This window comes from Saprolegnia parasitica, assembly GCF_000151545.1.
Source record: "Saprolegnia parasitica CBS 223.65 unplaced genomic scaffold supercont2.12, whole genome shotgun sequence".
Lineage (NCBI taxonomy): Eukaryota > Oomycota > Saprolegniomycetes > Saprolegniales > Saprolegniaceae > Saprolegnia > Saprolegnia parasitica.
Window position 1 is genome coordinate 524,118 of NW_012156406.1, and position 15,167 is coordinate 539,284.

The 15,167-nt window shown below is 60.7% G+C and overlaps 8 protein-coding genes across 8 annotated transcripts; 4 read left to right on the forward strand and 4 right to left on the reverse strand.

The window, feature by feature from the left end:
- Positions 1-177: 177 nt before the first annotated feature.
- SPRG_04771 (hypothetical protein) lies at positions 178-1,431 on the forward strand (the record flags this gene model as incomplete). Its single annotated transcript, XM_012343174.1, has 1 exon — positions 178-1,431. The coding sequence occupies one exon, from the start codon at positions 178-180 to the stop codon at positions 1,429-1,431; it is 1,254 nt and encodes a 417-aa protein (XP_012198564.1).
- A 375-nt stretch (positions 1,432-1,806) lies between these two features.
- Positions 1,807-5,046, forward strand: SPRG_04772 (hypothetical protein). Its single transcript, XM_012343175.1, has 8 exons — positions 1,807-2,077; positions 2,139-2,473; positions 2,530-3,138; positions 3,195-4,061; positions 4,122-4,491; positions 4,542-4,723; positions 4,772-4,846; positions 4,890-5,046. The coding sequence occupies exons 1-8, from the start codon at positions 1,837-1,839 to the stop codon at positions 5,019-5,021; spliced, it is 2,811 nt and encodes a 936-aa protein (XP_012198565.1). The 5' UTR covers positions 1,807-1,836; the 3' UTR covers positions 5,022-5,046.
- A 606-nt stretch (positions 5,047-5,652) lies between these two features.
- SPRG_04773 (hypothetical protein) lies at positions 5,653-7,619 on the forward strand. The gene is made up of 6 exons (XM_012343176.1): positions 5,653-5,862; positions 5,916-6,089; positions 6,146-6,752; positions 6,800-7,086; positions 7,131-7,276; positions 7,327-7,619. The coding sequence occupies exons 1-6, from the start codon at positions 5,658-5,660 to the stop codon at positions 7,564-7,566; spliced, it is 1,659 nt and encodes a 552-aa protein (XP_012198566.1). The 5' UTR covers positions 5,653-5,657; the 3' UTR covers positions 7,567-7,619.
- Positions 7,620-7,653: 34 nt separating this feature from the next.
- On the reverse strand, positions 7,654-8,817 carry SPRG_04774 (hypothetical protein; the record flags this gene model as incomplete). The annotated part of the gene is made up of 1 exon (XM_012343177.1): positions 7,654-8,817. The coding sequence occupies one exon, from the start codon at positions 8,815-8,817 to the stop codon at positions 7,654-7,656; it is 1,164 nt and encodes a 387-aa protein (XP_012198567.1).
- Positions 8,818-9,045: 228 nt separating this feature from the next.
- Positions 9,046-10,780, reverse strand: SPRG_04775 (diphthamide biosynthesis protein 2; the record flags this gene model as incomplete). The annotated part of the gene is made up of 5 exons (XM_012343178.1): positions 9,046-9,484; positions 9,529-9,678; positions 9,733-9,846; positions 9,901-10,141; positions 10,189-10,780. The coding sequence occupies 5 exons, from the start codon at positions 10,778-10,780 to the stop codon at positions 9,079-9,081; spliced, it is 1,503 nt and encodes a 500-aa protein (XP_012198568.1). The 3' UTR covers positions 9,046-9,078.
- A 397-nt stretch (positions 10,781-11,177) lies between these two features.
- Positions 11,178-11,783, forward strand: SPRG_04776 (hypothetical protein; the record flags this gene model as incomplete). Its single annotated transcript, XM_012343179.1, has 1 exon — positions 11,178-11,783. One exon carries the CDS (start codon positions 11,178-11,180, stop codon positions 11,781-11,783), a length of 606 nt encoding a protein of 201 aa, XP_012198569.1.
- Positions 11,784-11,827: 44 nt separating this feature from the next.
- SPRG_04777 (hypothetical protein) lies at positions 11,828-13,528 on the reverse strand (the record flags this gene model as incomplete). Its single annotated transcript, XM_012343180.1, has 1 exon — positions 11,828-13,528. One exon carries the CDS (start codon positions 13,526-13,528, stop codon positions 11,828-11,830), a length of 1,701 nt encoding a protein of 566 aa, XP_012198570.1.
- Positions 13,529-14,130: 602 nt separating this feature from the next.
- On the reverse strand, positions 14,131-15,096 carry SPRG_04778 (hypothetical protein; the record flags this gene model as incomplete). Its single annotated transcript, XM_012343181.1, has 1 exon — positions 14,131-15,096. One exon carries the CDS (start codon positions 15,094-15,096, stop codon positions 14,131-14,133), a length of 966 nt encoding a protein of 321 aa, XP_012198571.1.
- Positions 15,097-15,167: the final 71 nt, after the last annotated feature.

Consider the following 15,167-nt stretch of genomic DNA (forward strand, 5'->3'; position numbering starts at 1 on the left):
GCTGGCTACTCGCCGTCGCTCGAACCGGAGGCTAACAGGCACTGCTTGGTATGACACTTGCAGCGTCGACGCATTGGTGTCGTTGTCGCCACGTTCTTACGGTTGAAGTTGTGGTCGCCTCGTGGGCCGCTTGCATCGAGGAGTTCACTTTTCAACGGCGCCTCTCGGGATCCCATCATGCGCGGTGCTTCGCTTCTGCTGCTTCTGCTGCTGCTGCTGTCAGCGACGGCCATGCCCGCGCTCGATATCTCCGATGCCGAGCGACGGGAGCTCTTGCGGGACTTGTCGCTCTGGCAGCGCGAGTTTGGCAACGACGATCGTGTCCGCGAGTCGATGGTCGGCGCCGTGTCCCAGGACCACCTCCTCGCGCGCTTGAAGGCGTCCAAGGAGAAGGTGCCCGAGCTGCGCGTGTCCAACCCGTACGCGACCTTTAGCCACTTGACCAAGTTTGCGCTGCTCACCAACGCCGAGTTTACTCGGTACGTCTCGGGCCCGCTGTTAGCGGCGTCGCCGACGCCGGAGGCAAGCGCTGGCATTGCGAACGCCACCGACGCCATCGACTGGACGGCAGGCAACACGAAGACGTGCGTGCTCCCACCCAAGAACCAAGGCGCGTGCGGCAGCTGCTGGGCGTTTGCGGCGACCGGCGTCGTGGCGTCGGCGCACTGCATTGCAACCGGTGTTTTGCCCGACATCTCGGACCAGCACGTCACGAGCTGCTCGACGAACGACGGCTCGGACGGCTGCAACGGCGGGACCGTCGAGGGCGCGATCGACTGGATCGTGTCGCAGCAGCAACATCTGTGCTCGACGTCGGCGCTTCCATACACGTCGGGCCTCTCGGGCGACACTGGTACCTGCACCGCCACATGCAACTCGTCCGTGTCGTTGGCGGTCGGTGCGACGATCAACATTGCGGGCGAGTCGGCGCTCGAGGCGCAGCTGCGCGTGCAGCCCGTGAGTGTGACCGTCGCGGGCGAGAACGACGTGTGGCGCCTGTACCTCAGCGGCGTCATCTCGGCGTGCCCGGATGTGCGCTCGGACCACGCGGTTCTCGCGGTCGGCTATGGTCTCGACGACGACAGCGGGCTGCCCTACTTCAAGGTCCGCAACTCGTGGGGCGCCAACTGGGGCGAGGGCGGCGACATGCGACTCGAGCGCAGCGTCGGTGGCGCCGGCACGTGCAACGTTGCGGCGAGCGTATCGTTTCCGAAAATCGTGCGACCAACGAAGCCACCGACGCAGACCAAGACCGCACGCCCGACCACGAAAAGCCCGTTGCCAACGCGCCGCCCGCGCCCGCCGACACCGACGCCCAAGCCATCGACGAGCCACCCGCTGACGGTAACGCTGTCGCCGATCGTGCCCGAGTCGACGGACGGCAGTGACGTGGAGCTCGACGATGACATCGTCGGCGCGTTCTGGGGCTGAGCCGTCAACGCCGAGGCCATGTGTCACTGCCTGCGTTCGCGCTAACTTGATTGATAATGCGTCATATGTCGTTTGGCTCTAGCTGCTAGCTAAGGTAGACGTCGAGCGAACTCCTGGCACCACTGCAACGCCATGTAGCGCGTCCTCGTGCAGCCCATGATGTAGGCCGTGTCGGCCATGGCCTCGTGCATGAGCTGCGCATGGAATGGGCTTGAAACAGCTCTCGACGCACGGCTTCATGGAGCTCGGACGCGGCGCTGCCTTGCTACCCGCCGCAACGTCCGTGCCGGAGACGGTGGCGAGCGTCGGTCGGCGCTTTTGGTGAAATTTGATTGGCTAAAATGAGAGCAGCGGTTTTTTGAATTTTTGAACCGGAGTTTTCAACCTTGGACAAAGCACGTGAGCATGGCGACGTCCTCGAAGCGGCCGCGGGAGGCCATGGAGCCGCTCGTCATCGGAGACGCAGCTGGCGACGCCGGTAGCGCCGCTCCACCTGCCAAGAGCCCCAACCTCGGCAGCAGCGACGCGCGTCGTCGCCCGAGCGGCCTCAAGCCGCCACGCATGGCCAAGTCAGGCCTCCCGGTGCCATCCAAGGTTGCCAAGGCGCTCTCCAACCAGGACGAGAACGATCGCGCTGCCAACGCAGGTACCGTGTACTGAGACGTCAAGTCTTTGAAACGACGACCAGTTCTTATTGCATGTCGTAGCGGGCGAGGGCTCGATCAAGAAGAAGGCAGGGTCGTTGCAGCGACCACGGTCCTCCCTCAAGCCGCCCAGCGCAATGCCTGCGCCGTCGACACGCAGCGCTTCCAGAGGAGCGCTCGATGCGCCACCTGACGCGGTACCTGAAACGTCGACGAGTGCGTCTCTGCCGTCGGTGGCCGCGCGCTTCAACGAGGTCATGCAAGACCTCGGCCGTATCGACGATGTCGCCAAGCCTCGTCGCACCAAGCTAAAGCCGTTCGACTACAAGGGTCGCTGCGAAGAGCAGCGATCGACAGTAACAGAACTCCGTGGGCTGCTTCGGACCCTCGAAGAGCAGGTTCCATACACTCTCTCGTCGCCTCCAATCCCATCACATCGCGTTCTTCTCTGTAGGCCAAGAAATTTGAGCTCGAAGCTGTCCAGCTCGACCAAGCAATTGTGCTGCAGACAAGCTTGGCCAAGCAGGATTTGCTGCGGATCCGAGAGAACGAAGCGTCGCGCAGCGACATCGTCGCAAGTCTGCAAGCACAGATCGACGAACTCAAGCATGCGCTCGACGCCGCCATCAAGGAAAAGGACGCGTTCCAAAAGCAAGCCCACGATGTCAACGCCAAGCTCCAGGACGAGCTCGCGAGTAAAGTGACGCTGTCGACGCAGCGGTCGCAAGTCACCGCCCAGCTCGAGCAGCTCCGTGCCGAGCACGACCTCCGCGTCGCCGCCCTCCAGAACGACAAGGTCCAATTGGAGGCCCAGCGCGACGCGGCCGTGAACGAGCTCGCGCTCGTACGTGCGCAGCTGACGCGCAAGGAAGAGGATGCGTCGGGGACGCTCAAGAGCATGCGTGACATGCAGGCCTTTGCGATGAGCACGAACGAGCGCCTCGCCAACGAGAACAAAGCGCTCTCTGAGAAGCTCGCGTCGATCGAGTCCAAGAGCAAAGCGATCGAAGAGTCGTCGGCCGAGACGTCGGCCACGATCCAGCGCCTCACGAGCGAGCTCGAGGTAGTACACATTGTACCCTTCCAAGACAAACGACGATCGGATGCCGTCTATTCTAGGCGAGCGAAGCGGCCAAGCACGAAGCCGTCGCGCTCGCGAGAGAGTCGGCCGAGGCCTGCGCGATTGCGAAAGCCGAGCTCACTGAGCAAGAACGCATCGCGTTCGCAGAGAAGGGCGTCCGGCAGGTGCTCGAAGCGCAGCAGCGCGAGTCGCAGAAGGAGCTCATGGCCGTGTACGCCGAGTCCAAGGCCATTCGGTCCGAGATGGAACGCTTGCTCGCACAACACGGAAGCGACAAGGCCAAATTTGAAGCCGATCGACTGCAACTTGCATCCGAAAAGGCCAAGGCAGCGCATGCGCTCGCGATCGAGATGGAGGCGCTGCGCGAGGCCAACGTGAGCCTCGAGAGCGAGCTCCACACATGGAAGACCAAGTGGCATGAAACGCAGGAACACCAAAACATGGTCGAGATGGCCGCGCTCATTACGGCCCAGCGCGAAGCCGATGTGCTCAAGCTCCGGCTCAAAGAAGCGACGACGACCGGGCTTCAAACCATGGAGGCCAAGGACGCAGCGATCGCCGAGCTCACGGCCAAGGTCAAAGAGGGCGAGATGCTGCGGCGCAAGCTGCACAACACGATCCAAGAGCTTCGAGGCAACGTCCGAGTCTTTGCCCGTACGCGGCCGTTCTTGCCGTCGGACGGCCCCGCGACCGAGTCGGCGATTCAATGCGACGTGGACGGCGTGACGATGAAGATCAAGCGCGAGAAGGAGTCGCATAGTTTTACCTTTGACCGCGTCTTCCCCGCTGTGACGGGCCAGGAGGCGGTCTTTGACGAAGTCTCAGAATTCGTGCAGTCGGCCATTGACGGGTACCAAGTGTGCCTCTTCTCGTATGGCCAAACCGGGTCGGGCAAGACCCATACGGTACTGCATCAACGAACGCTTGACGATGGGTGTGGGTTGAGCACGAATGACGTGTACTAGATGCAAGGCAGTGGCAACGGCCAAATGCGTGGCATCATCCCGCGCTCGATCGAGAAAATCTTGGACGAATGCTCCAAGAACCAAGAAGCGGGCTGGCGCTATACGCTCCATGCGTCGTTCCTCGAGATTTACAACGAAGCTGTCCGAGACCTCCTCGCCAAGAAGGAAGACGCGCAAAAGTCGCTCACGATCAAGATGCTCGAAAAGCACGGCGGTGTGACCGTGCCCGACCTCACCCTCGTCGAGATCCACGCCGTGCGGGACGTCGAAGGCCTCATGGAGCGGGCGTCGCGCCTTCGGAGTGTCGCGGCTACCGACATGAACGAGCAGTCGTCGCGCTCGCACAGCGTCTTTTCGCTCTACCTCAAGGGTGCTTCGTCCATTCTCCTTAGAAGGAAGAGACGTATCGTCTGCGAGTAGGCACGAACGACGAGCAAGGTGTCGTGCTCGAAGGTCGTTTGAACCTCGTCGATTTGGCGGGCAGCGAGCGCATCTCGCGGTCGGGCGCGACCGGCGAGAGACTCAAGGAGGCGCAAGCCATCAACAAGAGCCTCAGTGCGCTCACCGACGTCTTCAATGCGATTGCACTCAAAAACAGCCACGTACGCCGACCAAACGCAATGTTTTTAGGTGGAATTGTGTGCGACTAGGTGCCATTTCGCAACTCCAAGCTGACGTATTTATTACAGAGCTGCTTGTCGGGCGACGGCAAGACGCTGATGATGGTACGACTGCCATAGAGAGGAAACGATATATCTATCTGTGTAGGTGAACCTCTCGCCGACGATCGAGTCAACGGGCGAGAGCCTCTGCTCGCTGCGGTTCGCCCACAACGTAAATATGTGCGAGCTCGGCAAAGCCAAGCGCCAATTCAAAAAGAAATCGGACGCCGACGCCTAACACCAATACCATCTTGAACGACGTCTTCCTCGTGCAGCTTGCCACCTTGGAGACAGCGCGATGCACACTGGCCTCGGCGCACGTGTCGTCGCTGGTCCTGGAGCTTTGCGGACCGTCCATGTCGCCTTGGCTGTCCGAGAGCGTGCCACGTGGCAGAAACCGACAAGGGCACGTCGTAGATCGCTCGTTGCTCGAGTGATGAAGGCGACTGTGGCTACATGGCCACTGCGCTGGCGTGCGAGATGGTATTCTGCTACGAGGAGTACTGTAGCGAGTCTTGCTTGCGGTGCTGGCGCACTTGGCGGCAAACTTTGGCCCGCATGTGTCACAAGGATACGCCAAAACTTCTTCCTCCAACGAGCATTACACGCATGCACGTGGTATGTCTATTCGCACGCCACTCAACACGCTTGTTGTCCCACGTTCCGCGGGCATACCTTGGGCTGCTGCAATATGCGAGATGGACCGCCTGGGCTTTGTCGTGTGCGTGCTTTCGTGCTGCCCTGTGCCTGGCTGCTGCGTACGAGGTCGAGTCGCGCTGCCGTGTGGTCGGTTAGTCGCCTTCTGTCGAAAATGGCGTGTTTTTAGTCGACGCCAGCTGGCCGCTAAGTGGTTCAGTTTGCCTTTTGCACGGTCATGGCACAGCAGCGGTCGACCAAGCTCCGCGGCGAGAAGCGCGCAACGCGCATCGACAAGGATGTCAAGAAGGTCTCGAACCTCAACCGCGCGCTCTCGTTCGCGTACGACATTCTCTGGAGCTACCGGTACTTCAAGTACATGGCCGCCTTTCTACTGCTGCTCGAAGCGGGCCTCGGCTACGCCATCATCCAAAAGATTCCGTGTACGTCGACGTCCATGAGGCTGGCGCTCGGATGGCTCATGCTGCGATGATAGACACGGAGATTGACTGGAAGGCCTACATGGAGCAGGTCGAGCTTTTCAAGGGCGGTGAGCGCGACTACGTCAAGATCCGCGGTGGCACGGGGCCGCTCGTGTACCCTGCTGGCCACGTGTACATCTTTTCGCTGCTGCACAGCGTGACCAACAACGGCGCCAACATCCGCCTCGGTACCATGGATTGCCTCGTCTTCGTCTTCGCTCATGCAATGTTGTCGCTGGCGTAGCGCAATATATCTTTCTCGGCTTCTACCTCGTCATGGTGGCCACGATTTTTGCGATCTTCTACCGCGCACGCATGTGTCCGCCGTGGACGGCCATGCTTGTCTGTACGTCCAAGCGCCTCCACTCGATCTACATGCTGCGCCTCTTCAACGACGGCGTGGCCATGATGTTCCTCTTTCTCGCTGTGTACCTCTTCTGCCGGCAGCAGTGGCGGTACGGCTGCGTGCTCTACAGCATCGCTGTCTCGATCAAGATGAACGTCCTCCTCTTCGCGCCCGGCGTCTTTTTCCTGCTGCTGCAGTCGTCCGGTGTCCTCCGCACCCTCGGGTACCTCTCGATCTGCGCCGCCGTCCAAGTCGCGCTCGCACTGCCGTTCCTCAACCACAACTGGTGGAGCTACGTCACAAAGGCGTTCGAGTTTAGCCGCGTCTTTACGTACGAGTGGACGGTCAACTGGCGCTTCGTCTCGGAAGAAGTCTTTGTCTCCAAGGGGCTCTCGATCGCGCTGCTCGCGTGCCACGTCCTTTTCTTGGCCCTCTTCTTGCAAAAGTACTTTTTTGCCGCGCCCAACAGCTGGCGCTACCTCTTTTACCAGCCCTTCTCGCTCACGTACGTCGCCTCTTGTCGCATCTACGCGTACGTAGCTGTGTGTGTAGCGACCGCCAGCCGATCCGCGCCGAGCGCATCGTCACGTCGCTCTTCGCCATCAACTTTGTCGGCATTTGCTTTGCGCGGACGCTCCACTACCAGTTTTACGCGTGGTACTACCCGACGCTGCCGTACTTGGTCTGGAAGACGAACGTGCCATTGATCTTCAAGGCCAAGATCCTCATCATGGTCGAGTTTGCCTTCAACACGTTCCCGTCGACCGACGCGTCGTCGCTCGTCTTGCAGCTCAGCCAGCTCATGCTGCTCGCGTCGCTCTACACGGCCAGCGACGAAGGTACGCACCACTCTGCGTCTTGCGGACTCATAAAGTGTAACTAGGCAAGTACCAGTCGTATTTGGACGCCGACGCCCGTGAAAACCTCGTGCGCTTCATGAACGAAGAAGCGTTTGACGGCTCGCGCCAGTTTGCCATGTACTACGGCAGCGTCACGGAAGACCTCGCGGAAGGCGCGTCCGTCGTCTCGGTATGGGCCTATCCCGAAGTGCATCATGTCTCATCGTCCATGCTTGCTAGATTGACGAGCAAGAGGTCGTCTTGCGACTCCCGAAAATGAACTTTACGCTCGCGATCGGCTTTGGGAGCTCGGCGCCCGTCACGAGCGAGGGGTACGCCAAGCGTGTGCTCTCGGGCATGCTCGCCGAAGCCGACGACGGTCTCCAACGCGGCATCAACATGGCCGACGTCGTCTCGCGCGAGATGGCCGAGATGAACAGCGGCGAGCTCCGCGCCCGCCTTCGCCCCCGCAAGCCCTAGATTGTCCTTCGTTTCTGGCCACAACGTATCAACAACATGCATGTGCTTGAGAAAACCATCGTTGGGTCGTGCCGTTAGTCGATCTGGCTACACCGGCTTGTCGCAGTAGCTCGGCAGGATCTGGCGCGTGACCAAGTCGTTGTGCAGGAGGTGGCTCATAATGCCGAGGTTGGGGCAGAAGACGTAGCCCGCGTGGTGGAGGGCCACGACCGAGTGGTCAAGGAACGAGAGCACCGGGGATCCGGACGACATCTTCTGCGTGTCGAGGTCGTAGCTCACCTGCGTATCCGAGCCCACGCGGAGGAGCGCCGTGCCGTTGGCGTCCTTGAACGCGATGCGCTTGCCCCATGCCATGGGGTGGGTTATAAGGTACGCGGGCTCGCCGAGGCGGGGCCCCGACGGTCGGAGTTTGAGGTACCCATACGTCGTCGCAACCGAAGTGTCGAGCTTGAGGAGCGTGTAGTCGAGCCGTGCGTTGGTCGTGACAAACGTGATGGCGCCCGTGTACTCTTGGCCGCGGCACGACAGCGCGCGGTTGCAGACTTCGGTGCCAGCGGGCCCGGGACAGCTTTTGGCCTGCGCTAGAAACTCGATTTTGGTGTTGCTCGCGTCCAAAGCGTCAAAGATGCAGTGGTGGTTGGTCATGAGGTGGCCCTCGCACCCGAGGAGCCAGCCCGTGCAGCCAAAGAGTTGGTTCTTGCGCCGAATAACGAGCCGAGCGATCGCTTTGGACCGTTGAAACACGACCGGGTTGCCCTCTAGGCAGATGGCGTCGACCGAGCGATCTTTCTTGCCGCAAATGCTCTCGCTGCGCGTTCGTTCGATCTCGGTGTTGTACGAGCCAAGACGGAAGCCGTAGCAATGGGTGCTCTCGTTGCTGCTTGTGAATGGGTGACGATGGGTCGTGAAGAGCTCGACGCGGAGGCTCGTCGTGGCAATCGCCGGCGCGTCAAACGACCCCGAGTAGTTGCGACCCGAGAGCACCAATGGACCCTCAGTGCTGTTGACTTCGAGCGACGAGAGGCGCACATAGTCGTTGGGTGGCAATGCAAACCCATCAAAACGCAGTCTCACGAACGTGGCGGTGGCGTTTGAGACGGTCCATACAAACGCGGGCGACCTCTTATCGTCCATCGGGCCGGGGTACGCGGTGGTAGAGTCGTAGACACAGCCGACGCCGACGTCGATTGGTACGTCGGTTGCGGCCACCGCGAGCGCAAAGGGAGCGAGCCAATACAGCGACGCGCGCATGGCGAATTGCGTTGTGGCAACTTGACGCTTCGAGCGCGTCGGTTGGCCGTTGGCGGAGAAGCCGCGAAGACGCTTTGCCTGCGAGAAAAGGCGTTGGCCGAGACATATCCGAGTTCTTAGTGTAGTGAGTCGCCCTCCTGAGACGGCCTGAGACGATGGCAACGTTCTTGGCGTTGGAAATCTCCGCGCTCGTTGGCTTGGTCGTTTGAGCTTTACCCTCTTCAAGTCTCAGCTTGAAAGATCGACGATACATTGATACTTTTAGTGCTCGTGGTCGTAGCCGCGCGCAATGCCAATAGCGCCTTGGACTGCAGCGTGCGGGGCGGTCTCTCCGAGGCGCGGCTCGAGGCCGCGGTACTCGCGCGTCTTGAGAAACTCGGCGGCTTCGCTCTTGTACACGGAGAGCTGATGGTTGTCCTTCGCAACCAGCGCCGTCGTCGCGGCGTCATTCTCTGCATCCTCATTCTCGTCGTCGTCGTCGGAGGCAGCGCCATGGCGGCTCGACATGTACGTGCCCGTGACGAGCGAAAAGTACGGCTCGTCCGAGACTGGTGCATCTTCGATCGTCGCGGCGGTGGCTTCGAGAGCCGGCAGCACTTCTTCAAAGTCCGACTTGTACTGCGCCGTCCACTCGGCGTCGTCGTCGAGTGCCAATTGCAGCTCGTACCTACGCTGTCTGCATGAGAAATGGCTAGAGATAGCGCTGGGTACGGCGTAATGATGGGTTTAAAATAGTCGGTGCTGTCGAAAAGCGAGTTTTCAGGGCACGCGACAAGCACAAAGAGGTCGATTTCCGCAAAGTTGGAGAGCTTGGGCACGTTGATCTTGCCAACGACAAAGGTATACGACTTGCGACCGCTCCTACAAGATTGGATGCATCCACTGGATACACGCGTTGGATAGATGTGTGTGTACTTGGCGATCAAGTCTTGCATCGTGTGCACCACGTCGAGGTACTTGGCAACACCGAGCGTTCCCATGAGGATGCCGATGATCTGCGCCTCCTTGGCGCGCTGCACGAGAAAGTACCTACTCGCCATGCGATCCCAGAATGAAGTGGACATGCAAGCACGTGCTAGCTACCGGCGGTTGAGCGTACGGTTGATCCCCGCGCCTTCGAGCCGCGCCAGCTGTGTCGTCGGGTTGTACGAGTAGCACGGCGTGTCGCCGCAGCGCAGCAAGATGTTGGTCAAGTGCGACGTCTCCTTGCCAATGTACAGGAGCGTCGTCGACGCGCTGAAGAGCTCGGTCGCTGCCATCGGCACCGTCATCCCGCCGATCGTCGTCGTCGTCTTGGCCGCCTCGTCGTCGGTCGTGGTGGCGCCTGCATCATGTAAGAATACTGTGCCATGGAAGCGATTGAAGGTGTACCTGGAATGTACATGGTACGCATGACGCTGCAGACAAACGATGTGGCGGCATGGCGCGCGGCCAGCGCCGACGTCATCGACGCGGCAATGTACGCGTAGCACGGCTCGTACATGAGGACGACCTGCGTCGGCTCCTCGAGGCTGCATAGCGTCGCGTTTAGGCCATCGCAGACCTGGTCAACCTCGCATGGCGCGTTGCCAAAGACGTAGATGACGGGCAGCGTCGACGTCGGGCTCAAGCACGCGCGACCATAGTGCACGACAACGTCCGCCTTGAGGTGCTGCGCGGCCACTTCGTCGACGCAGCAGCTGCCGTACGACGTGTCGCCAAGTACGAAGATGCGGCTCAGCTCATGGCCGCGCAGCGCGTCCTTGAGCAGCGACTGCACCTTTTGCGCGTCGGGCAGGAGCGCATCCGGGAACTGGAGCGCGATAGCGCGGTAGCCGTTGGCAGCGATGGTGGCGGCCGTGGCGCGGACGTCGTAGAAAGCAGCGACGTCGGCGGAGCTCAGGACGACGTCGTCGTAGTGGATCTCGATCGTCTGCTGCATGGCCCGCGACCCATCGTCGACGGCGAACCCGGTCGACGCCATCGAAAAGTATGATGCACGCACGTGATTGGATAAATATCCGCGCCGTGACCACCAATGAATGTCCTTTCCGTGTGGCTAAACCCACGCAACATTAGCCGTTGCCTTCAACAGCGTCGGGACACGTTGACGACTACGTCCATGGCGCTGCGTTCGTTGACGCCGCTTTCACTCGCTTTAGATACTGTAGGTCTGTAGGAGAGACGTTTACATGCATGGAAGATGCACGCGTTAGGCAATACCAACGCCAAAGTTGCAGTTCGATAATAAGTACATCCGCTTGTGGCGTTCGATTAGCCTGTCAATGGATTGAGTGGACCAATCAGCGCGCCAACCGATCAACAGATCTTGCGTTGCGAGCCGCTAGCAAGCAGCCATAATGGTCGGCCGACTTTGAGAAATGGCGTGCGTCGCGTCCCTCTGCGCAAGCGTCGCCTTCGCCTGTCGCTGGGTCATGGGCGGCCTTTGCCCTGCGCCCGTCGACCTCGGCGCCGACCGGACCGACGACGAGTGGCACGCGGCTCGGAAGCGGTCGCTCCTGACACTTCGCGGCTACGACCGCATTTCGCTGGCGGCAAATGGCGAAGCCATTACTCACCACCACGACATTCTCACACTCGAGCGCTCGCTCGTGCCAATGGTCGATAAGGCGACCAACACGGGCACGGCGAGCTCCAATACATGTACCACGACAAAGGCGACCAAGGGCCGGATGCCCAATCTCCATACGTCCGAGCGCGGCCAGCGGTATCGAGAGCGCTTCCAGGCCAAAGTCGAGGCGCTCCAGGTCATGGCGGCGCGGCAGCGTGTCTTCAAAGCCAAGCCGCTCCCGAAACACTACACGTACTCGGCAGTGCCGTCGACGACGACGCTGCTCGAGCAGGAGCGGCGCGCGATTGCGTCCGAGCGCCGACAGCTCTCTCTCGACATGCTCGCGCTGCTCGACACGCTGGCCAAGCGCCAAAGCGACCGCCGTCTCGTCTACGCACCCCTCGAAATAAGTTGATAGCTCGATACATTGAAACAATAGGACGAGAGCGTACACGAGTGTTACTCAAACTGCTCGGCATGGAATGAAAAGTGGGTCGTTGCATTGCTGTAGCTCGCGCACGCAGCTCGGACGTCGCGCGCCATCGTCTTGGCGCCGCAGTGGAAGACGCCGATCGTGTCATCGGCATGTGCAACCGATAGACGTTGAAAAACATGCGGCCACGACGGTCGGCCGCGGTGCACCACTTGGCGCGCGGTTGTCGTGACGGCCATGGCGTCACTGGCAGTCAGAAAGCACTGCACATCGACAATACCGTTGACGTCAAGTCGCGCAACGTCCTGCATCGTGTCGTGGAACCACTCGAACGACTCTTCTTCGCGCGCGACCCAGAACAAATGGACGCGCTGCGTCACGCACGACGGCGGGTGCACAAGGTGGTCACAGGCGACGCACTGGTGGCGGTTCCACACGTGGAGAAGGTCCCGAAGGATCGAGATGAACGGTGTGATCCCAATGCCGCCGCCAACGAGCACGATCGTCGCGTACTCGCGGTATGCGACTGCGGGCGCGCCGAGAGGTCCATCGAGAAACAGCATCTCGTTCGGAAGCAGGTCACGGTTGTAGAGCGCCAATGTCCAGTCGCCGGCGACACGAATGTGCAGCGAGAGCCACGCGTCGTCGGGGGCCGACGTGAGTGTGAACGGGTGCCACTCGCACGCCGCGAGGCTCGGGATGTTGACGTAGACAAACATGCCGGGTACGAAGGCAAAGCTCTTGGGCTTGACGAGGCGCAACCGCAGCGTGTCGCGGAAGCGAACCACGTCCGAGATACGCACCGCGTCGATCGCGCGCTTGGCGACGCGGACTCGCCGCTCGAGAAGGTACACACAAAGCGGCGGCCATATCCAGAGATACGATTGGGCCGTGCTGAACCATGACGTGGCGCCATGAAACGAGAGCAAGACGAGAAAGAGGAGGAACAAGAGGTGGCTGTACCAAAAGACGTTGAAGTGCCGCCGCCGAACGCATGGGAGGACGGCCAAAGGCACGGCGACGGTGACAATGACGAGCATGGCGCCGCCCGTCCAAAACGGCAGCGACGTGCACAGCATTCCTAGTGCTGGCCACGTTTTTGTAGCGTCTCGGAGCAGCGGGATCATGGCCTTGACGTACGACGCGTCCGCGTCCGCGGGTCGCGGGAGGGTGAAAAAGAAGGCAAGGTTGCCCACATGTGCGCCGACGTGAACGAGGCCCGCGAGAAGAAGCACGCTGCCCGAGAGCTTGTGGAACACCAAGGCTTGCTCGATCGGCACATAGTACGAGAGAACCGGCACGAGCCGCACGAGGGCAAAGACGGAGCGACAGAGCGGAAGCAGTACGAGGAGGCTGTTGAGCATGACGACCTGCGCACACCCGCGGGCAATCGTGAGTCCGTAGCCGACGACCGCGTCCTTGGGGTACTGGATCGTCTTGAAGCAAAAGGCGGCCGCGTTGCCCACCGTGTAGAGGAGGAGCCAGAGCAGTTGACGGCGGTGGCGGCGGTAGTAGGCGCGTACTGAGGCACACCGTGGTGGTGGTGGTGTTATCTGCGAGACAAGGCTTGGCCGGGCGTGGGAGCGTAGCGTCTGCACAACCTCGAGGTGGAGTGCGTCAGCCTCTTTTCGTGGCCACGGATCGTCGCCGCCAATGGACGACGACGTGGTGGTCCAGCAGAGTTGGCTACGCTGGTTCTCGCTCTTGCTGTGAAAGGCCGTGTACATTGCTTTTATGCGAGGCAAAGTGCAAAGTGGAGTAATGAATGAACTTGCTTCAATTCCTCGTCGAATGCGCGACCATCCGAGCCAGTGCTGGACGTTGGACCATGACGTACAGGCGTAAAAACGCACGATGCATCATGGTCCAACTCGTCGCCACCGATGGACAATCTCAGAATGACTCAGATCCACTCGGAAACTGCAACCATACGTGTGTGGGCGGGTGCCAACGGCGTACATCAAGGCCGTCTTTGACCCGTGGAAGGATGCGCGCGTCGCCTGATTCTACGCCCCATCGCGAGCTCGATTCGCGTACCCACCGCTTTCAGCCACGACAACCTTTGTTCGTCCGCTCTGTCTGATGTCGTCTGCACCAAAGAGACGGCGTGAACCGTACTAGTATGGCACGAAAGGCGTTGCAGCTCTTGTCAACCATCAACCCAAGATCCGCTGCCGTGGTGGCAATAGCTTCGTGGTAGTACACCATTCATTTCGGATGACTCGGCGCTAGCATCGCCTCGCTCTACGCCCTCCTCGTACGTGAAAGTAAAAGCTTCGCGGTTGTACACCATTCATTCAAGATGCCTCGGAGCTTGCATCGCATCGCTCTACGCCAGCAAGTGCTTGGTTTCGGCAATGGCCCAGTCGTAGTTGCCCCAGAAGCCCCAGCCCGCCATGAAGCGCACGTAGTCCAGGAGGCACCAATGGAAGTGCTCCTTGAGCTTGGCCAAGTTGTACCCGTGCGGGTCCTTCCCAAGCGTTGCCATCGCCGACAAGAACGTATCCAAGTAGCGCTGGAGGAGCGCATCGAGGTCGCGGAGCGCGGAGCGACTCGTGCTCGAGCAGAGAAGGTACGCGAGGTCGCGGGCGCCGAGGCCCTGGCCCACGTACTGGAAGTCGACCCACGCACACGTGATGCTGCCATCCGTTGCCTTTTTCCAGAGCATGTTGGCCGATTTGGCGTCGCCGTGCAAAAGCGTCTCGTACTGCGGGTCGCGCGTCTTGGCGTCAATCGCAGCAGCCTGCGCCTTGAGCTTGGTCGCGAGGCTGTCGGTGCCCATGGACGCGAGCTCCTCCTGGCGCGTCGCGAGGTACCAGTAGCCGCCATCGCGCCCGACGCCATCATCGTCGTTGGCGTGATTCCAGTACGAAGCGTGAAAGTTGGCCAGCCAGTCGAGCGCCGCGTCCAAGTAGACGCCTTGCAGCGAGTACGTGTTGTCGGGAAAGGGCGCCGAGAGGTCTTCAAGCACAAAGCAAAAGCTCGGACCGTCGTAGCGCTCGATCGCATGCACCATGGGCACCCGCGCGAGCGACTTGGGTGCGAGCTGCGCGTAAAAGTAGCCTTCGACTTCATACGACCGGAGCTTGCGTTGGTTCGAGACCGAGTTGGAGCGCGGTGGCGTGATCGACTTGACGATGACTGCATTGCCGTTTGAGAGGAACACCTGGTAGATGCTTCCGTAGCCAGCCCAGAGCGAGCAGAGCTCGCGCTTGCTCTGCACGGTCGCGCCGGGAAAGCTGGCCGCGATCGCCTCCGAGATCGCGTCCGACTGCTTCGCTGCCTTGCGGGCCATTTTGGTCTGTTGTGATTGGCGGATGCAAGGACTGGCGAAACAGCTTGGCATGTGTATACCATAGTGGATGT

What these genes read in the sequence shown, in the direction of transcription:
- SPRG_04773 (XM_012343176.1), top strand. Translation starts at nt 5,658, where the DNA reads ATGGCACAGCAGCGGTCGACCAAGCTCCGCGGCGAGAAGCGCGCAACG. An exon ending in CATCATCCAAAAGATTCCGT is followed by an intron (nt 5,863 to 5,915) that starts GTACGTCGACGT and finishes CTGCGATGATAG; the next exon opens with ACACGGAGATTGACTGGAAG. An exon ending in CTACACGGCCAGCGACGAAG is followed by an intron (nt 7,087 to 7,130) that starts GTACGCACCACT and finishes AAGTGTAACTAG; the next exon opens with GCAAGTACCAGTCGTATTTG.
- SPRG_04772 (XM_012343175.1), top strand. Translation starts at nt 1,837, where the DNA reads ATGGCGACGTCCTCGAAGCGGCCGCGGGAGGCCATGGAGCCGCTCGTC. An exon ending in GCCTCACGAGCGAGCTCGAG is followed by an intron (nt 3,139 to 3,194) that starts GTAGTACACATT and finishes CGTCTATTCTAG; the next exon opens with GCGAGCGAAGCGGCCAAGCA. An exon ending in GGTCGGGCAAGACCCATACG is followed by an intron (nt 4,062 to 4,121) that starts GTACTGCATCAA and finishes GACGTGTACTAG; the next exon opens with ATGCAAGGCAGTGGCAACGG.